The 23,108-nt window shown below is 33.5% G+C and overlaps 2 protein-coding genes across 3 annotated transcripts; one reads left to right on the top strand and one right to left on the bottom strand.

Annotated features, from left to right (window-relative positions):
* Positions 1-1,828: 1,828 nt before the first annotated feature.
* On the bottom strand, positions 1,829-6,035 carry hhex (hematopoietically expressed homeobox). Its single transcript, XM_051124912.1, has 4 exons — positions 5,630-6,035; positions 3,449-3,627; positions 3,295-3,345; positions 1,829-2,156 (listed from the first exon to the last, which is right to left on the bottom strand). Exons 1-4 carry the CDS (start codon positions 5,970-5,972, stop codon positions 1,992-1,994), a joined length of 738 nt encoding a protein of 245 aa, XP_050980869.1. The 5' UTR covers positions 5,973-6,035; the 3' UTR covers positions 1,829-1,991.
* A 4,811-nt stretch (positions 6,036-10,846) lies between these two features.
* fh (fumarate hydratase) lies at positions 10,847-20,244 on the top strand. 2 transcript variants are annotated; one of them, XM_051124908.1, is made up of 10 exons: positions 10,847-11,017; positions 11,333-11,467; positions 13,452-13,562; positions 14,169-14,345; positions 15,650-15,832; positions 16,186-16,351; positions 16,646-16,849; positions 17,178-17,305; positions 19,541-19,694; positions 19,882-20,244. In XM_051124908.1, the coding sequence occupies exons 1-10, from the start codon at positions 10,889-10,891 to the stop codon at positions 20,022-20,024; spliced, it is 1,530 nt and encodes a 509-aa protein (XP_050980865.1). In that variant the 5' UTR covers positions 10,847-10,888; the 3' UTR covers positions 20,025-20,244. The 2 variants fall into 2 exon arrangements, with proteins under 2 accessions (XP_050980865.1, XP_050980866.1); XM_051124909.1 differs by lacking the exons at positions 10,847-11,017; positions 11,333-11,467 and adding an exon at positions 11,615-11,621.
* Positions 20,245-23,108: the final 2,864 nt, after the last annotated feature.

The following is a 23,108-nucleotide window of genomic DNA, read 5'->3' as shown; positions in this document are numbered from 1 at the left end:
TGCTTTTGGTTCCTCAAAGAACCTCAGCTCTTAAAATAATCATTAGTGTGAAGAACATTTAAATACTTCAAAAATGACCCGTGTACAGAAAATAGCTTTTTATGCTTTACTATTACCAAATCTCAAATTCAATCTTTTTATCAGCTCATTTTCTTTCAGTTATCATAGGTCTCGTGTTTCCTTTCGGAGCTGACTGATCATGATCTGAGCTTATGTACCGGTTTTTGAGTGAAAAAAAGCATTATTTTTGGATCATTTAGACAATATTCACTCCAAAACTGATGCGTGAGCTCAGATCGTTGAGGCGTATGATCAATCAGCTCCAAAAAGAAACACAAGAGCTGTGCTAACTGAACGAAAATGAGCTGATAAAAAGATTTGGTGATAATATAGCGTATTGTAAGCAATTTTTTGTAGTCTGATCATTTTTGACCAGCGTAACAAGGAGTGGGTAAATCTCAAAAAGGTACAAAAATTATGTTTTATTTCAGGTGTTGTTTATGCAATAACATTTATAGCATTTTTGTGGGACAAATGAAGTGAATCTAAAGTTTTGTTGGCAAAAAAACAAACAAACAAACAAAAAAAAAAACACTTTTTTGGAGGGTTTTTGCTTGCACTCTTAAAAATAGATTCCAAAAGTGTGTTTTGCAGCAAAGAACCTCAGCTCTTAAAATAATCATTAGTGTGAAGAACATTTAAATAACTGGTCTACAAAAGAATAGCTTATTATGCTTTATTTTCACCAAATCTCGAATTCAGTCTTTTTATCGGCTCATTTTCTTTCAGTTATCACGGGTCTTGTGTTTAGAGCTGATTGATCATGATCTGAGCTAACTGAAAGAAAATGAGCTGATTAAAAGATAAATTCTAAGATTTGGCGATAATGTAGAATAAAGAGAGATTTACAAGCAATTTTTTGTAGGTTGGCCACTTTTGACCAGGAACACCACAAATGTAACAAGAAGGTGGGGGGAAAAAAGTACAAAAATTATGTCTTATTTCAGGTTTTAGTCCAATAACATTTCTAGCATTTTCAGGGACAAAAAAAACATTAGACATTTTTAGGAGGGTTTTTGCATGCACTCTTAAACATAAAGACTCCAAAAGTGTGTTTTGCAAGAAGTGTTTTTGGTTCCTCAAAGAACCTCGGCTCTTAAAATAATCGTTAGTGTGAAGAAGGATCTTCACGGAACCTTCGAAGACACGCTCAGGACAGATTTGTGTTGTTTTGGGCCTGCGGTCAGAGTTCGGGTTCACATGCTGTTTTTTCAGGATCACGATTTGTGAAGCATTTCTCAATTCAGGCCGAATCGATGCTCATGGTGTTGGTTTTGGAGCAAACTCTCACCGCTGCGGGGCTGTTGAACTCTCTGAGATGCACAGAACGCTGTGATTCATCGCCCAGGATCCTCGTACTGTCCAATCATTAACTACACCATTAGCACAAACTCAGGCCTGTTTGTCTTGTTGGAAGCGATAACCTGAAGCTGAAACCGCCGACGATCTGTTGTGCTGATCTCTGAGCTCCACAGCTCAAACTGTGCTGTTGTTTCATGCAGGAAGTGATAGAGTCGAATTGATTTTAATGACTAACAGATCATCTGCTGTGATGAGACGATTGTGAATCAACAGATAAAGGACTAATAACACTGATAAAGCTAATAACACAAATGCTCATTCATCACAGCTCTATTGTTCTCACATCAGATGAAAGGAAACAGCACCTGCACCTGATTAACAGATCAAACCATTCACATTTAAATATGGAAATAATAAAACCTTCAGGCAGAATCAGACATTAGAAAAAGCAAAGCAGACAAACATGTTATCCCCAAAATATTGTTTATTGACTAACACAGACTATTTACACGTTTCAGACACTTACCAGACACCAGATACAGGTTTGGATTGAAATCTACACATCCATTAAGTTAATTGTGCTACTAAATGTACAGTATGATACAGTATGTACAGTGCTGCAGATGGACTCATAGCTGAGGGTTTATGGAGAACTGTGGATCCTCCTCGATGTCCAGCTCCTGCTCAGAATCATCGGACTCGTCAGACTCGCGCATCACGTCCGGACTCGATCTGTCCGAGTTTCTCTGCTCGCCCGAGTCCTCCACATCTCTCTTACCGCTCGGAGGATTCTCCTGTTTCGACATCGATATCACACGATTATGTCAATATCACATTTTAAAAAAAAAAAAAATATAGAGATTATACATATTATAGAGAATTTTTAACATTTTAAACATAATATAATTTATACATTTTATAAAAATATTTAAATATTTCTGTTTAAAAATATTTAAATATAACATTTTAGCCGAACACCGGCGTGAATTTCATTTTCTATTTTCTTTTTCTTTTTTAACATAGAGATTATACATATTCTAGAATATTATAGAGATTTTTTTAGAAATTCTAAATATAGACATAAATATAATTTATGTATTTATGCATTTATAAAATATAGAAATATAAATGATAAAATATTCAAATTAAACACTGAATTTCATTTTCTATTTTCTTTTTCTTGTTTTAAATGGATTATACATATTCTAGAATATTATAAATATAAACAAATATAATTTATACATTTATAAAAGAATATATAAAATAAATGTTAAAATATTTTTCTTTTAAAATGACAAGTAGTTTAAGAGGAGAAAAACATGACAGTCATATCTCGTACAATACATTTTGTTTAATTTTTAATTTCGTTTTATTTATTTATTTTTCGTTGTTACAAAGCTCTACTCAAGCGATCAAAAACGATCAAAACGAATGAATAGAAAAATAAAGCAAAATAATAATAATAAAAATCACAGTACATTGAAAAAAATAGGTGTAGAAACAATTTTCGCTCAAATTCGCAAGTAAATTTCACAATTAAATGCAAATAAACAGCAACGCTAATTTAAGTAGAAAGACCGAAATTGTTTTCTTGTAAAAACAAGCTCCAGTAGTCTTTATTTTTATTTATTTATTTATTTACTGCAACTTCGATTTTTTTTTTAGTGTAATAAAGTAAAGTATTACAACAATAAAACAGTATTTTTCTTAAAATGACATGCATTTTAAAAGTGTAAAACCTTAATCTTTAAATTCAGACCGCTTTTTTTCGTTTATGATTCGTGTTTTGGTTGCTATGAAGATTTAAACGAGACGTCGGAAATTCCGATTATAATTAAGGGTAATTATTGTAACACATAAAACTTGGTATAATTATCACAATAATAAAATAATTGTTTAAAGAGCAGAAATGAAAAATGGTCCGATTCTCACCTGTTTCAGTCGCCTCCATTTCGCCCGACGGTTCTGGAACCACGTTTTCACCTGCAGAAGATTAAAAAAATAATATTAATAATGTTAAAAAACAAAAGTCCTGTTTGATTGTTTTGACTGTTGAATAAAGGAGTGATTGTCGGGTCTCACTCGCCTGTCTCTCGCTGAGCTGCAGCATCTTGGCGAGTCTCTTTCTCTCGGGAGGAGACAGATATTTCTGCGTCTCAAACTTCTTCTCCAGCTCGATGGTCTGGTCGTTGGAGAAGCGAACCTGTCCGCCTTTCCTCTTGTGCAGCGGCCGCTGGATGAACGGCGTCCACAGCAGAGGTTTACCTGAAAAAAACAACACACACACAAGAGCATTACAGAGTGAGCTTGACTCCTGCAGATCTGCGGAATGGTGGTGAACGTGTTCGGTTTGTCGGAATCTGTCTGTCTGTCAGCTCGAACATCCGCTGAAAGTCGGAGTTTATGAGCAGAAGGACTATGGCAAAATTTCCGTCAATGTGTTTCCTGTTGGTTAATCTGGTGAATGGGGTGAACATCCGTCCAATCCCCTCACAAACACATAGGAAACTAAGATTCATTCCGTCTGAAAACCCGATTAATCACGGTCAGGCAAGTGCGGAAAATTTTACACACGAAGTATTTCATAACGTGTGTGTGTAGCAAAATGTAGATGAGCTTTTTTAATCTATAAAAAAAAAAAAATTATATGGAGAAATACAACATAAAAAATATAACAAAAATATGATGCAATCCTCTGCCGAAGAAGTATTTCACAGCATAAATAACAATTTAATAATACATTTTGTTTTAATAATAAAATAAATGCTATTTTTATTTCGTTTTTGCGCTGTTCATGCACATGCTGTTTATGTATAAATGCATTTTCTTCCCATTTATTTTTGAAACAAATCTATTTTAAAAATATAATTCTATTAAAAAAGAATATATTTTTGTCCTCCATATAATTCATTCTAAGAAAATACATTGACGTGTCACATTTAAAGGAAAATTGATAGAAAAAATTGTAATTTTGTAACGCAATACAAAAGTAACACATTGTCAAACAGCCTTGAAATTCCTGAAATAAAATAAATAAAATTCAAATGCTGTAATAAACTTCGCAGCATTGTGAGTTTTTGTTTTGATTCAATTAGAGATATGAGTGTGTTAAGTATTTATTTATTCAGACGACATTTCATCTGTTTGGTGTAGCCTATATTGATGCAAATTCAAAAAAAAAAAGCTTTAAAAAAAGTCTGAGCGTGCGTAAAGTCGTTATTCAGTTCCGTGAGGTGTGCTGAGTTGTTTTAGCAGTTAAAAAGGTTCAGCCCAATGAAAGGAAACGAACAATCTGTAAAAAAACGGATCCCGGCTATCAGAAGTCGAGTGTTTCCTGAATATGTGTGTATTGAGGATGTGGATAAAATAATCAGCAGCGTGCACGAGTCCTGCTCCAGGAAAACATCTCACAGCTTCTGAAAGCACATTTACTCCTATCGAGAGCTCAAGATTTCCGGAATGAACGGAAAGGGTCAGGGCTTGCTGAGCACAGGCAGTTTGAACCTCAAACATGCGAGGAAGATCAGCGGAGTCTTCCTCAGCCAGCACACTTCCTGAGAGCCCAACAGCTGGACTGTGATCCGAATTCGGGCGTTCATAGCAGCACGCGGGGTCACACTAATGCGCTTTGAACTGCAGTTTCGAAATCAAGAACAGCTTCCTCTTCAGGTCAGTCTGGTTGATATTATTAACCACATGAGCTGTTGGTAAACAGACCTCACGAAGCTTAGCTTTCTATGGCCAAATCACACGAACCTTCAGGCACAGTTGCACAAATTCGCCCTGGAAGCTTTCATTTTTACGCACACTGATTTCTGTCTGATCTAAACAATACAGATGAGTTTTGTGCGTGCAGATGAATGCATTCAGGCTGGCTCGGTGATATAAAATAACCCTGACCTGAATAAAACCAGAGTTTCGACCAGAATCAGTCGATGTGGAGTTTATTCCAACACAGGTGTCACAGAGAAAAAGGTACAGAATCTCTCACTAGGTCAGTATTCTGAAAAGCTACTAGCATTTAGACACACTGCAGGTCGTTACATGTAGGTTAAAGCTGCTAATACGCTGCCTTTAGAGGTAAAAGGTTACAAAATGTTCCAAAAGTTACAAAAGTGTAACTTTTCTAAAGGCGCCGCCGCAGCGGCACAGCTTCTGTATCTTTTTCTCTGAGAGCGCGTCATTAGCCAGTAATTTAACAACAAAGTGTTGGAGTTGAGCAGTTCAGCTTTAGACTGAAGCATGACAGAAATGAGTCGAGTCTCACCCAGCGGGTCGTGACGGATCAACGCGTGCGTAAAGTCTCGCTGGAACGGGTAGATGGACGCGTAGGTGGCCGCGAGCGCGTGCTGGGACAGAACCGGGTGGATCGGCGTTGGCTCGTAGATCGGGGTCCGGTAAGACGGGATCAGGCTGGTGAAAGACGAGTTCGGAGACGGCAGGGTCGGCGTAGGCGCCACCGGGCCGGACACGGACGTGTTTCTGCCCAGAATGTCCTCGATGTAGAAGGGCGTCGGGTGGACGGGCGGCGCGGGCGTCGGTGCGTAGAGAGGCGCGTGCGAGTGCTGGAACTGCATGGCTGGAGGAGACCGTCTGATGTCAGCGCTCATGGACTTCTGCTTCCATGCAGTTTGTCAGGTTGCGATGAGCGAAAGCGGGAGGTCACTAGTAGTGAGGGAGCTGATGATGTTTTATGAGGGAGGAGAATAACGGGTCAAACTTCCTGCAGGTACGCGAGCGCTGATTGGCTCTCGGAGAAGAATGAGATGAAGAAGAAGAAGGAAAGAAAGAAGAAACCTGAGGAGGAAAGTCAGGATGCACCTGGATTAAACGCACGGGTATGAAGACGCGTGAAGAATGAGTCAATCTCAGAACGTTTGAGTCGCATAAACCAAACCAAAAGCCTAGTTTTATAGCATTTACATTAATTACATTGTTCAAATAATAATAAACCCATTAAGATCAAAAACTGAACTTCGGTTGTTTACATTTTAAGTATAATTAAGTTCTTTAACTCATTAACTCTAAATTCATGAATAAATTCTCAACTATTAATAGAGTTGAATTTTATAAATTAACAGTCTCATTAAATTAATAACATTTAAATAAAAAATAGAAATTAAATGGATAATAACAAATATGTTATTAATCTTAAATTATTTTCTAAATACAGTTATTTCTAATTGTATTCGGTTATTCATCTATGTGAGAAATTATTTTTAGTGATTTTGTTTTTATGCTATTTTGTGCAAAGAATTAATAAAAATAAAATTATATTAACGAGTAGTAACAAAATAGAACTATAATTTACAATACAGTAATCGTGATAAATCATATTTTAAATAAAATGTGTTTCATTGCACGTTAAAAAATTAATATGATTTTTTTAAGGTAATATAATTATTACAGGTGTTTAAAATTTAAAGGTGTAAAATGTACTGTGTCTTTGATTTTAAAGATTATTTTTTTACAACAAAAAAAAATAGTAATAATAAAAATAATAAAAAATAACTAGAATATAATATTGTATTTAATTAATATTCGTTTGGCAATAATAAATATTTAATAGCTTTTAGACAAAAGTTTAACGTTTGTTTGCATCAAATAACTTTAAAAATAAACACATTCACTGGCAATCAAAGCATTTTGATATGAAAACTAAAAAAAAAAAAAAAATTTTCGTACCTTCTATTCCCATACAACAAAAAAATATATATATTTTCAAGTATATTTTTAAAATATATTTCAAAATCTAAAAAAATATACATTTGCTAAATGATTCAATATATATTTTCAGAAATATTTTTTCTACAAATATATTTTTTGTATTCTTTAATATATATTTTTAAAATATAATTTAAAAATATAAATATATTTTTCAAGCATTTGAAAATATATTTTGCCCTGCATATTTAAATAAAAAATATCTATAGGACCTACATATGTCACCTTTTTTTAACACGTGTGAACATATAACACATCTACATAACAATTAGCAAGGAACAAATAATAATAATTAATAATAATAATAATAATGAAATACATTTCGAAATGTTGGTATGTGAAGGTCGAAACCAAATATATTTTCTGTTATTTCACTAAATTGTTTATAAACACATATTTAGCATATTTTGACCAGAATTTTTTTTTGCCTTACGGGTTAACCAGAACATTTAGATATAGACATTTAGGTAAATTAATTTCAGGTCAATTCTAATCAGCCGCACACAATGGCAATAAAAGCACGCAAATGTGTGTTGAAGTGAAGCTGTATTGTAATGAATGGAACAGTCATTGGCTCATCAGGAGCGCATTGATCTACTCACAGTGAGATTGAAGCTCTTTACAGATAAATCCGACTAATATCACCTGTGCGTTTATCAGCAGATGAAACCGTTTCATACATGAAAGGCTGATCTGGGAACAGCTAATATTTGCGCTTCGCCAATCATTGCTGTTAATTGATCTGCCGTCACAGTCGTGGCGCCTCGTGTCGAGATCATTCTGGACAAACTCCATCACGTTCGCACTGTACGACCTTGAGAAGCGTCCATGCGTTCGTGCCACCGAATTCTTCGTCTGTTTGATGAAATGACCAACTTTTATCTTTTCCTCATTACTCACAGAACAGAAATGCGCTTATTGAGCTCGGTTCTTTTTTTTTTTTTACCAGTAGCACTTACTATAATTTCGTCATTTACAGTCATTTGATAAGGAAAGTCCAATCTGATCACTTCTTATCAAAGTCTTTAGGCGCTATTGATCACGGTTAGTTTCAATTAGCAGCTGATTAGAGTCGAATCCAGCTGACTTCCAGTGACATGAGAAAACCTGTGATCAGTCAAACGAGTAGGAAACAGATAATGATGTGTGATTGTGACAGGAACACTGATGCTGCTGCTTTACCCGTCATTCACAGCGTTTCAAACTGCTGACAAAAACATAAACACAAACACAGACACAGACACAGTAATGAACTGAGCAGAAGCTGCAGGCCTTCAGACTGGATTTGGGCCTTTGGGCTTTAAAATATTGTGATTTCATAATAAAATTAGTAAAACATGAACATTACAGCACATCTAGGCCTACAGTGACTGTGGAATCTTTCCAGCTCACAAAATTATCTTTTAATAACGTTTTGCTAACGTGAAAACATTTAAACATTTTTTTCTTGGTTATGCGAACGTTAAGTGAACATTCCATCGTATCATGTTGCAAAAATGTTACATTTGAATGTTCTCTGAACCTTCTGAAACAAGTGTAACATTTTTAAAAAATCATGAGCGATGTGCGGACGTTTTGAGAACATTATTAAAGACCAGACAACTTTGAGAGAACCTTGCCACAACGTTCATCAAAATATTTTTCTTCTCTAAAAGCGTTTGTTCTTTCTGTGCGTCTCAAAGCTTTGGATTCTGAATTTCCTTTGTTGTGTGTTGTCTCCATCTGGTGGATGCGGTGTGTAAATGTAGAAATAACGTGTAATATAATTTATAACACATAATAATATAATAAAATGCTAACAATAATAATAATTAAATAATTAATAATAATATAATGTAAAATAATGTATGATATGTAAAATGTATAATGTAAAATATAATGTATAATATTTAAAGAGATCATTTGCAAAAACAGATAACTACATTTTTTTTTAAATTCTGCATTCCAAGAATCAATCAAACTGCAGTTAGGTTGTTTTGATTAAATGATTAATAACTAAAAGAATACAGCTAAATAACACAATAAAACACAATAAAAACATGATAACAAAAAAAAAAAAATTAAAACACTGTTTTTGCAAATGAACTGGTCATTTATAAATAAATATTTCTGAACAATCTTCATATTAATAATAATAATAATAGAAACATACAGAGCAGTGACGTGATGATTCAATAATAATCAATTTAACCCTCAATTTTGGTAGACTATGTTTTGTCTTTGATGGCCATTAAAAATTTTTTTTGAACAATCAAAAATCACGAAAATTAAATTTCATGTAAGAATTAATTTAATAATAATTTATTAATAATAATAATAATAATAATAATAACATAATGTAAAATAATTCATAATATTTAAAGAGTTCATCTGCAAAAACAGATAACTAAATTTTTGGAAAATCATTTTTATTTTACTTATTTATTTATTTATTTTTATTCTGCATTCCAAGTATCAATAAAATCAGCAGTTGGGTCGTTTTGATTAAATAATAATAATAATAAAAAAATACAGCTAACTAACACAATAAAACAATACAAACATGATAACACAATAAAAAACAATTTATGAAAATTAATAAAAAGTTATCTGTTTTCACAGATGATCTCTTCATTTATCAAATTAATATTTTGGACAATTATCTTCGCAATAATAATAAATACGGAGCAGTGAAGTGATTCAATAATAATCAATTTAACACTCCATTTTGCTAGACTATAATTACAATGTTTTGTCTTTGATGGGCATTACAAAAATCTTTCAACAGTCAAAAATCATGAAAACATGCAAGTCGTTTGGCATGAATCAATTTAATAATAATTTATTCATAATAATAATAATAATAATAAAATAACAATATAATAAAATAATAATATGGTGTACATTTTTTTTTGAAGAGTTCATTTGCAAAAACAGATCATTAAAATTTTAAAAAATCATGTTTTTTTATATCAGTCAAACTGCAGTTGGGTTGTTTTGATCAAATAATAATAAATAAATAAAAAATACAGCTAACTATCATGATAAAACAATAAAAACATGATAACACAAGAAAACATGATTTATGAAAATTGATAAAAATCTGTTTTTGCAAATAAACTCGAAATTTATTTAAAAGTCATTTAATCTGCTACTGTCAATTTTGTTGTTTTGTCTTTGATAAGCATAAAAAAACCAAAAATCTTTGAACAGTTACAGTTAAATTTAATGTACGTCGTTTGGCATAAATTGAAAAAAAAAAATAATAATAATAAGAATCCATTTAAATGTGTGTGCAAACATCGCTCAGTTCCGCCAGGGGGCGCGCGGTGGCTCAAAAAACGAAATTCTCGCTTTACCCGCTTTATAATCTCAGTTTGATTTTAGTTTTATTACAGACATTTGTTCACTATAAAGTATAATCGGCTGGGTCTATTAATGTCCGCGATCAGCACAGAAATCTAGCACAGCAGTCTCTATCAAATCATTATATAAACACAGCAGCCAGCATTATCAACAGTCGGCTATGATTGGTCCATCCTGAACAGCGCTGAGAAAAGTAACAGCTGCGCTTCCGCTCCAGAACGCGGCATCTGAAGTCTTTTAGCGCCAAATAATAAACAGTTATTTGGATCCATCACATCTGACAAATTAGAGACAAAGTGCGGACCACTATTTGTTTTAATTTGAAGTCTAACTCCACGCGTGTCGCCGGTAATTGTGTCCCTCCTGTAACAACGGCCGTGTTGTGTTTCACTAATAAGTGTCCGCCCCCCGATTCTCGTCTCTGGTTGGTGAGCAACTAGTTCCGCCCCCAGTCGCCATGTATCGCTCCGCACGGAACTTGCAGCGCTTCAGCGCGAGTCTGTCGAACCTGCGGGCCGCGCAGAGATCCATCACCGTCCGCAACATCTGCCCGCCGCCGGGAGTCCTGCACAGCCCGCTCAGAATGGTAAAATCGCGCGTTTTTGGCGGTGTTTGGTGAGCTGTGAGGCGAACTGAAGGGCGGGAATGACCTTCATGTTTAACGCGCTTCTGCAGCCGCACAAATCACACGCGTCCGCATTATTATGATTTAGAAATGTGTTTCATAACGTCATAAACGTGTATTTGCGCTCAAATAGAGCTTGATTGTTTTTTTCTGAGGCTGATCGTGTGATTTACAGCGACTGAGAAACATCAGCATTAGTTTATGATCGGTTTTAATGGTGACAATCATCATCAGTATGAGCTGGTGATGCTGTTGACGTTTGTTTTGTCGTTTCAGGCCGGTTCAGAGTCGTTCAGGATCGAGAGGGACACGTTTGGAGAGCTCAAAGTTCCTTCTGATAAATATTATGGAGCTCAAACTGTCAGATCAACCTTGAACTTCAAGATCGGAGGAGTCACAGAGAGAATGCCAGTGAGAAACACACACAAATACACACCTGGACCACAAAAACAGACATAAGGGTTTATTTTTTGAATAAATAAGCTTTTCATTAATGTATGGTTTGTTATGATAGGACAATATTTGGCTGAGATACAACTATTTGAAAATCTGAGAGAGAATGCCAGTGAGAAACACACACACATGTGCAGTGTTGGGAAGGTTACTTTGGAAATGTAACAGGTTACAGATTACAAGTTACTTGATTTAAAATGTAATAAGTAGTGTAACTTTTCAATTACTTTATTAATGTAACATTACTTTTAATTACTTTTCTAGATTTCTAATATTTTCAACTGTTAATCATTTTGAAACATTTAAACCAGGCAGAGTGAACCTTACAGTAGCACTCAACACTGATTACTGTCAGACTCTCACAATCCTTCATCACTTGAATTAAGATTATAATAAGTAAGGGATAATATACAGCTTTATTTTGCGATAACAACTGGCTTAATGTACATTATCTCACTTATTACACAGCTGCTTGATAGATTATTTAGATGTTTCGTGGCAAAATTATTAGAGAAAACACTGATATGAAATATTTGAACGCAAAGCTTCCATGAAGAAATCAGTTGCTAGCAAAAGTTCAAACTAGACATTTTAGGGACACAGTGCAGTCATACCAGTTTTCTAACACAACATTTCACCATATAAATAATGAAGTAGTAGTACTAGTTATCTTATAATCCATTACAACGTACAAAAAAAATGGCAGCAGTTGTGTTTGTATGAAACAACAGAGCGAGACCACCATACCAGGATGACAGAATTAAGAAATTGTCCACATCATATTGAATTAAGCTTTAATATTTTATTAGCTAACCAAACACAAAGCTTCCACCACGAAAAATTATCAAACATAAAGCACTGACTTAAGTTGCCCCGAAAGAGTTTATATTTATATTTTTGGGCTTTTTATGCCTTTTACTGTGATAGGACAGTAGAGAGATGACAGAAAAGAGCCGGGAGGAGAGAGGGGAGCGGGATCGGCAAAGGACCTCGAGACGGGAATTGAACTCGAGTCACCGTGAGCGCAGTTGCGCTATATGTCATAACAACATCATAACACATACCATCATAACAAGAAAGAGTTTAATAGCTATGATACAGGGTTTGAAATCAGATGTTTGCATAGTTATGACAGAAAACACTGGCATCTAACAATGCCTTGGAAAAAAACAATCTTAAAAAATAAAGTTTATGCATAAACCCAAATAGGAAATAAAACAGTTATCAAATAAGCATGTGTCCTATTCTGTGTCCTAAACTCCTGAAATATTGGCGTCTCATTTTAGAGCAGTCAATGCAATTTAAAAGAAGTCAATTAAATCTGTAAGTGGGTGCGTGAAAAAATTCAGATGTAACCCCCTTTGTAATCACTGGCATTTTTCAAAAGTAACTGTAATTTAATTACATATTTTTTTCTCAGTAACTGTAACTAATTACAATTACATTTATTTTGTAATTAAATGACGTAATTCCGTTACATGTAACTAGTTATTCCCCAACACTGCATATGTCGCCCGGGACCACAAAACCAGTCATAAGGGTCCATTTTTCTTTAATAAATCAGCTTTCCTTTGATGTATGGTTTGTTAGGATAGAACAATATTTGGCTGAGATGCAGCTATTTAAAAATCTGTAATCTGAGGGTTCGTCCAGATGAAGTTCTTAGCAATGTATATTACTAATCAATAATTAAGTTTTGATGTATTTACAGTAGGAAATTTACTAAATATCTTCATGGAACATGATCTTTACTTAATATCCTCACGATTTTTGGCATAAAAGAAAAATCAATCATTTTGACCCATACAATGTCTTTTTGGCTATTGCTACAAATATACCCGTGATACTGGTTTTGTGCTCCAGGGTCACAAGTGACTCTTATTAATGTCTGTTTATGGTATGTATCAGTGTATAATAGTGTGAGTATTTCCTCTTCCTGTAGATTCAGGTGATCAAAGCCTTTGGTATTCTGAAGAAAGCAGCTGCAGAAGTGAATAAAGATTATGGTTTGGACCCAAAGATCGCAGACGCCATCGTGAAAGCTGCTGATGAGGTGATTTCATCTCTTGTAGCATTAATACATTCACTTACACTGTATAAACATTAACAGCTGTTATACAATTGTTGACGCTCGGCTGTTACTGGAGTCATGACATTTTTTTTTGTAAGGTATTAATACTTATTTAACAGGAAAATAATTATAAATCATGGTAATAATTTTGTACTGACTTTTATATGCTGATTTTAATTGTTAAAAAATATATTTCATATTTTCTATTGCCTAAACTAAAACGAAATCCATAAAAATATTTTCATTGCTTGAAATAAAAATGTTAAATTAAATAAAATATTTAAAAAAAATCTAATTTTCATTTAGTTTAATTATACACTAACAGAAATAAAAATAAATAAACTATAGACAATAATAATAAATAAGTAAATAACCAAATAACTAAAATTTTAACTCAAATTAAAATTAAAACAAATAAAAATTACAAATAAAAAGTACACATTACAGTCTGGTCATAAGAGTCACACATCAATCATTTTATTACAGAATGACCAGATCATATTTTCACTTGATTTCAGTGAGGTGACGTGGAGCTGTGATCTGTCTCTGACTCCAGTGTGTGTGTCTGGTGTGTGTTTGTGTTCCCAGGTGGCTGCTGGGAAGCTGGATGATCATTTCCCGCTAGTGGTTTGGCAAACAGGATCCGGAACGCAGACTAACATGAACGTCAACGAGGTGATCAGTAACAGAGCCATCGAGATCCTCGGAGGAAAACTGGGCAGCAAAGACCCCGTTCATCCCAACGACCACGTCAACAAGAGCCAGGTTACACAACACACACACACTAAACCACACGTCCTTATGGTTCATATGAGTCAAAATCTTAAATCTTGCTTTGAGCAAATGTAAAGTTTGACATTAAAAAATGAATACATGTACTTACTCCATGATGTATATGTATAGTTATTTTTTGTATGTATGTGGGTCAAAGATGTCCACGTCAAAAGAAATTTACAAAAGTGAATTTATGTCCATAGAAAGCACATTAAATGTGAGTAAAGTGTCTACTTTTAAAGTTTCAAATATGTTTTTGGAGAATACCATGTTAAAATGATGTTACGTTGTCATTCAGTGTAACACAATATTTATGTAAAAATTTAAACAACATGCTTAATCTGACTTGTACATATTAAAATATATAAAAGAATAAGAGAGCCTATTAAATTTTATTGTGTTTTAAATGAGTAAGAAAATTAAAACAAATTCTGACAAATGGGCGAAAACTAGGATAGTGGCCAATTTTAGGGTCAAAATTTTATCTTAATATGTCATAAATTGTTTTTTGTTGTAAATATGCGTGACAAGATTGTTACACTGAATGACATTTTAGTAGGTGTCTTCTGTAAATTAGGGAAAAGTGTATGATATATTTATTTTTGCTCAGAAAAACAAAAACAAAAATGCAATTAAATTAAACAAAACTTTTTATATATATATATATATATTATTATTATTTTATTTTATTTTTTTTTAAATAACAATTTAAAACAGTATTATGCTTATTGTTTTTATGCTTAAACCCTTTTTCGTCTTTGAATTCGTCATTTATTATATTTATTTGTTGATATTTTTATGGGGGTTTTTTGGGGGTTTGTTATCTTTTATTTATTTATACTTGTATTTATTTTTACCTTTTTTATTTCTATCTTATTTTTAATTAATTAATTAATGTTTTTATGGGTTTATTTTTTAAATATTTAGATATAACAAAAGCAAAAAATAAATAAAACAAAAATTTGTTTTATTTATTTTATAATCTCACAAGTAGTTATTTTTGATTGAAATTGAAATTGTAATATATTATCTTCATTTTTAATGTTGTTATTTTTTTTAAATGTTTAAACATTTATTTTTAATTAAAAAATTATTTATTTTATTGAAAATGATTTATTTATTTAATAATCTCAGAAGTAGTTATTTTTGATGTAAATTGAAATAATACATTTTTGTATAGTTCACTGCATATAGACTAAATCAACCTGCTACATAGGTAATATCTGCATAAATCATATAAACTCAGCAGTTAGGTTATGCAAATCTAATGTTTGTGTGTTGTATGTGTGTTTCAGAGCTCCAATGACACGTTCCCCACCGCCATGCACATCGCTGCTGCTACGGAGGTCCACGAGGTTCTTCTGCCGGGTCTTCAGAAGCTGCACGACGCTCTCGCTGCCAAAGCTGAACAGTTCAAAGACATCATTAAGATCGGTCGCACACACACGCAGGACGCCGTACCGCTCTCTCTCGGACAGGTGCAGCAACACACTAAACAGAGTGTCGAGTCAACAAACCATACATCAATCGAAACCTTATTTTTTCATATATATATGATGTAAAAATCTCAATACTTTCCATTTCGCTGTTTTCATTAATTTTAAGGAATACTGAATCTGTTAATGCACAATAATTACTCCTGAATTCCCGACAGGAGACTTGTCAGTCAATAAATGGTAAAAAGTAATGTTACTTTACTAGTTACTTGAAAAAAATAATCTGATTATGTAACTCGCGTTACTTGCAATGCATTAAATGGCACTTAAACTTGCGATTAACCAATCAGTTTGCTGATTGAAGTGCATTGATTGTGAATAATGTGTGTGTGCAGGAGTTTGGCGGATACGTCCAGCAGGTGAAGTACAGCATTGAGCGGGTGAAAGCGTCCATGCCTCGTGTGTATGAGCTGGCAGCGGGAGGAACTGCGGTCGGCACCGGACTCAACACACGCATCGGCTTCGCTGAGAAAGTGGCAGATAAAGTGGCTGCGCTCACAGGTAAAACACACACACACACACACACACACAGTGTGCAACAATGTATCACATGTCCAACTCTTATATATTTGTTAAGCTTTTTAATATGTTTGAAAAAAGTCTCTTTTGCTCACCAAGGCTGCATTTATTTGCTCAAAAATACTGTACAAATAGTGAAATATTATTAACATTAAAAACAGCTGTTTTCCCTGTGAATATCTGTTAAGCTGTAATTGATTGCTGTGATCAAAGCTGAATTTTCAGCTTCATTACCTTCAGAAATCATTCCTTCCTCTTCTGCCTCCTCATCTACAGGTCTTCCGTTCATCACGGCGGCTAATAAGTTCGAGGCTCTGGCGGCCCACGACGCACTGGTGGAGCTGAGCGGCGCTCTGAACACCGTCGCCGTCAGCATGATGAAGATCGCCAACGACATCCGCTTCCTGGGATCCGGTCCTCGCTCGGGTCTCGGTGAGCTGATCCTGCCTGAGAATGAGCCCGGCTCCAGCATCATGCCAGGTGAGTGACGCGTCCGTTTTGCAGGAAGTTGTTGTGGGTGGTGCTCGTATCTGTGAAGTAAATGTAGATTATTTGTAATTACAGAAATGAATATGTGATGCACACACAACACACATAGAGAGATGTGCTGCAGGCCTCACCTCTGACCTTTAGCTCTGGGCTTGGGTTTCTGGTCTATTTTTGGGGGCTCTGATGTCCTCGACCTCTGAAAAATGCAACACACACACTCAGTGCTTTAGAATGACAGCAGGGTGTGTTTACTGCTGTGCTTTATTCTCAGATGCTGAAGTCACACACTAATCTGTTTGTGTTTGTGTTTGTGTCTCAGGTAAGGTGAACCCCACACAGTGTGAGGCCATGACGATGGTAGCAGCTCAGGTGATGGGAAACCATGTGGCTGTTACTGTAGGAGGAAGTAACGGACACTTTGAGCTCAACGTGTTTAAGCCGATGATTGTGAGTCACTTTTCCAACGTTCCATCTTGTGCAAAGCAAATTGCATTGCTTTGAACATACACAGTTAATCAGTTCATGCATTCCCTGGAAAAACAAGCATCAAAATGTTTAATTTATTTAATTTTTTTTTTTTTTTTTTTTTTTTTTTTTTTTGCATAAGATTCCAGAAAGACTTTTGAGCGATGAGATCAAATCAAAAGTTTGGAATCATTAGGATTTTTTTCCCCATGATTTTCTGAAAGAAGTCTCTTCTGCTCACCAAGGCTGCATTTATTTGATCAAAAATACTGTAAAATAGTGAAATATTATTAGAATGTAAAACAGCTGTTTTCTATGTGAATATCTGTTAAAATGTAATTTATTTCTGTGATGCGCAGCTGAATTTTCAGCATCATTACTCCAGTCTTCAGTGTCACAAGATCATTCAGAAATCATTCTAATATACTGATTTGCTGCTCAACAAACATTTCTGATTATTAGCAATGTTGAAAACATTGAAAATTGGTCAAAAGTGACTCATATGAAGTCATTCATAAGTGGAGAAATGATGCTGAATATTCAGCTTTGCATCACAGGAATAAATTACAGTAAAATGTATTGCAGTAGAAAACAGTAAATTTAAATGTAAATAATATTTTATAATATTACTGTTTTTACAGTATTTTTTTTAAATAAAATAATTCAAAAAGCAAATAAATGCAGGCTTGGTGAGCAGAAGAGACTCAAAAACTAAACAAAACAAAAATATTCTTTTCCAAACTTCTTCTGGCCAGTAGTGTAAAGGCCTTTACTGTTATTTTTAGTAAATTTAATGTGTTCCTGCTGAACAAAACTATTCATTTGTTCTTTTTTTTTTTTTTTTTAAATCTCACTGACTCCAAACTGTAATGTGTGGCAGATTCTTTTAAATGGAACATTTGAACTGATTCAAAAAATTAATGAAACATTCCAACTTTCCAGGTTTGTTGAAGTTTAAATCAGAGATGCTACAAAAACATCTGTCTTATCTGCCTCATTCTCACCAGTCAAAACAAGGAAGAATGATGAAACTATCATGAAATACAGTGTTCACAATGTTGCTTAATCTAATATCACAAGCAAAGTCTTTGCAGACTTGATGGAAACACTGTTATATACACTACCAGTCAAAAGTTTTTGAACAGTAAGATTTTTTATTTATTTTTTTAAATACATCTCTTCTGCTTTTATGCAGCATTTTTTTTATGCGAAGTACAGCAAAAACAATTAAATTTTGAAATATTTTTACTATTTAATTAAGCTGTTTCCTATATGAATATATTTACAAATATAATTTATTTCTGTGATTTTATTTATTTATTTTTATTTATTTATTTATTTATTTTTTGTATTACTTTAGCATCATTACTCCAGTCACATGATCCTTCAGAAATCATTCTAATATTCTGATTTGTTGCTCAAAAAACATTTATTTATTATTATTATTATTATTATTATTATTATTATTATTATTATTATGCTGAAAACAGCTGAGTAGAATTTTATTTGATGAATAGAAAGTTCAGAAGAATCAAGAAGCATTAATCTGAAACAGAAATCTTTTGTAATATTATAAATGTTATATATGTGTATATATATATATATATATATATATATATAATAAAAGTTTTGATAAATTTAAAGCATCCTTGCTAAATAAAAGTATTAACTTCTATAATTTCTTTTACAAAAAAAAATACTGACTCCAAGCTTTTAAATAGTATAGTGTATGATGTTACAGAAGCTTTTTATTTCAGATAAATGCTGATCTTTGGATCTTTTATTCATCGAAGAATCGTGGAAAAAAAGTACTGTACTGTTTTAAATATTTATAATAATAATAATAATTATTAGAGATGTTTGTTGGGTAGCAAATCAGCATATTAGAATGATTTCTGAAGGATCGTGTGAAACTGAAGACTGGAGTAATGATGCTGAAAATTCAGGTTTGGTCACAGAAATAAATTATATTTTAACAGATATTCACATAGAAAACAGCTATTTGAAATTAGAATAATATATCACACTTTTTACTGTATTTTTGATCAAATAAATGCAGCCTTGGTGAGCAGAAGAGACTTTAAAAATAAAAAAAAAAGGTTCAAAAACTTTTGCCTGTAATGTAAAAATGTGAAATGTGAAATGTGAAAATCTGTACCAAACACACACTCAGATGAGTCATTGTCAGGATTTTAATGTTTAATTTCTGTGTTCCAGATTAAGAACGTGCTGAACTCTGCCCGGTTGCTGGGCGACGCTTCGGTTTCATTCACCGATAACTGTGTGGTCGGAATCGAGGCCAATACAGAGAGAATCAACAAACTGATGAACGAGTCTCTGATGCTGGTCACGGCGCTCAACCCTCACATAGGTAACGGACAGCAGAGGGCGCCACAAACGCTTTAGTCCTGATTCCAAATGAAGATTTGAACAAATCAGAGCTGCTTTGGCTTTCAGCCCAGCTCCGTTTATTTCTGCTCAGTAATTAACAGAGCTGCTGCAATATAAGCAATCCACTCACTACAGATTTGTGATTTTTGACGTTGGCTCTTTTTCAGGTTACGATAAAGCCGCCGCCATTGCAAAGACGGCGCACAAAGAGGGATCGACTCTGAAAGCCACGGCCGTCAAGCTGGGCTTCCTGACGGAGGAGCAGTTTGAGCAGTGGGTGCGGCCGCAGGACATGCTGGGACCCAAATAGATCAGAACCGCAGGACGACCGGAGAAAGGTCGCGGGAACGCTGGCTTTGTATAATAAAACACCTGTTTGGTTCAAATGCATTGATCCTGTGCGTCTCTGCCAAATGAAGCTGAGAATGTAAGATGTCAAATGGTGTTTCTCTCAGTCGCTGCACACTTTCAGACACCGACTGAGCTCTTAAATCTGTCGTGACGGACATTAAAGTTCATGTGTAACACGAGATCATTCGTAACATCTGCTGATGTGTGCACTTGCATTTATTCACGTGACAGACGCGATTCACGGTGTGCTCTGGGTTTAATATTTGATCAAGGTTTGAGTTTGCTGTCGACGCCTCGGGAAATCTCACAGAAAAATATTTATCATAAAAAGTATAAATAATGGGAAAAATGCATACTTTAATAGTTTTACCATTTGTTGTGTGAGTGTAATTGTAGTTTTCTGTTCCAAATGTCCTCAAAATAATCCGGGTATTAAACTGTATTACACTGAAGCAAAGCAAAATTCAGAGTGATTTACAGAAAAAAAGAGCTGCCCAACAATTAGTCGTGATTCAAAATAAAAGTTCATGTTTGCATATGTGTGTGTACTGTGTATATGTATGTGTATGTGTGTATTTATATATACATAAAAAATGTATATATTTAGGAAAAATATTTATATTTTTATATAATATAAATTAAATACAAATGTTTACATACAAATATTTTTTAAAATATATATGTGTGTGTGTTTATATATACATATTAAATCTACACAGTACACACACTAAAAAAAAAACAATTTGTTGAGTCAACTTAAATAACTTTAGTCAACTTGAAAAATTTGGTTTGTTAATCTTAAAAGCTGGGCTTGTTACCAGCTGCCTTAAAATTTCAAGTTGAATCAACTCAAATATAAAAGTTGTCACTTAGTAAAACATAACATTTTAAGTTGACTGAACTTAAAATTTTAAAGACAGCCAGATAAATTATTTTAAGTTTATACAACAAATTGTTTTTACAGTGTATTATATGCAAGCATAAACTTTTATTTTGAATCAGTTAATCGCAACTAATCGTTTTGTAGCTCTAACAAAAATAAAATATTCAAGAAAATCATAAAAAAGTTAATAATAATCAAGAAAGTAATAAAACACACACACGTTTCTACATATAAAGCATAGAAAAATGTATAAAAATACATTATAAAATATATATATTATATATACAAAATAAATATTACTATTATATAGATAGTTATTTTCAATTAATATTTTAAATGTAGTTTAAATGTTTATATTTGCATTTTAATTTTAGTATTTTTGTTGTGTGTTTTAGTCATAATTAGTATTTTATGCCTTTATTGGCACGTAACTAAAAGTTCAGGTTTTAATGTTTAATTTCAGTAAGTATTTATTATTGAGTTTTAATTTTAGTTTCAGTGAACCATGGGCCACAAAACCAATCATAAGGGTCCATTTTTTAGATTTATACATCATCTGAAAGCTGAATAAATAAGCCGAGATACAACTATTTGAAAATCTGTAATCTGAGGGTGCAAAAAAATCAAAATATTGTGAAAATCACCTTTAAAATTGTCCAGATAAAGTTCTTAGCAATGCATATTACTAATCAAAAATGAAGTTTTGATATATTTATGGTAGGAAATGTACAAAATATCTTAATGGAACGTGTTCTTTACTTAATATCCTAATGATTTTTGGCATAAAAGAAAAATCGATCATTTTGACCCATGCAGTGTATTTTTGGCTAATATCCTTGTGCTGCTTAAGACTGGTTTTGTGCTCCAGGGTCACAAGTGTTGTTAGAAACAGGCTTGATGATTGTGTGATGTGGGTGTGATGATGATGATGATGATCCTCACAGAAGGAAGGTCACCAGCGGATCTTCCTGAACTCATCTCTGGCATTTCACCTGCTCTGCTGCTTCCTGACTCGCATGTTAATATCTGTGTGAGTTCATTCCCAGCATGCCGCGGGGCTCCGGTCGCATCGATCGGCGCAGGAGCGGCGGGGGTCAGAGCGGCATATGGTCACGACAGGAGAGGAGCTCCTTCAGGAGACGCGGGAGACGCGTGTTACCTAGAGACGCGGGAGAGAGGCGAGTGTGACATGTGGCCGCTCTGCAGGCTCCAGATCAGTGTGTGTTTGGCTTCGTATAAGCGTGTAATGAGACACAACTGCTCGTCTGACCACACTCAGGCCGGGGCTGGTTGTCACAGGGTCTCAAACTCAGTAAATCCAGTTACACAAACACTTGTTTTTTCTCCAACAGTGGTTTAAAGCTCTGTCTTATGTTACACTCTCAGAAAAAAAGGTACAAAAGCTGTCACTGGGACAGGACATTTTTAAGAAACACTTTTGTACCTTTTAGGTACCAGTATGCACATTCAGGTGCAAAGGTGTAGCTTTGACAAGGTCACAGTGACAGCTTTTGTACCTTTTTGTCTGAGGATATTTTATGTATTCTATCCTCCAAACCAATATCATCATATTTGATTTATTTAATTTTTTCACATATTTATTTATTTATTCATATATATTTTTGTGAGTTTCAGGCACTGTTATTGCTAACTGTTAACTAAAATATTTTAATTTTCAGAAATTGAAGTAAAGCTGAAATAAAATCAAAAATATTAATATTACATGAAAAACAATTTTTTTCATTTGAAATAAAAACTGAAAAAAAAATTAAAAGTATATAGAAATGTTCGTAAAAAACAAAAAAATATATACATGATAAACACATTACAACATTATTAAAACTTAAGCTAAAATTTAAAAAATATATAAATATAAATAAAATATAATATAAAAAGTAATAGATGGTTCCAAATAAATACTGTTTTTTTAAGGTGTAAATTATTGAAAATAAAGTAATTAGAGTAACTTTTACAAAAAAAGAATAACTGGACTAACAGTCCAGTATCATCATATTTAATTTGATTATTATTTATTTTATTTTGATTTATTTGATATTTGATTTTTTCATATTTATTTTTGTGAGTTTGAGACACTGTTGTTATTGCTAACTAAAAATATTTTAAATCATTTTCAGTAATTGCAGTGAAGCTGAAATAAAA

Source organism: Labeo rohita, chromosome 12 (assembly GCF_022985175.1).
Source record: "Labeo rohita strain BAU-BD-2019 chromosome 12, IGBB_LRoh.1.0, whole genome shotgun sequence".
Lineage (NCBI taxonomy): Eukaryota > Metazoa > Chordata > Actinopteri > Cypriniformes > Cyprinidae > Labeo > Labeo rohita.
This window is presented reverse-complemented; position numbering and strand designations above follow the sequence as displayed.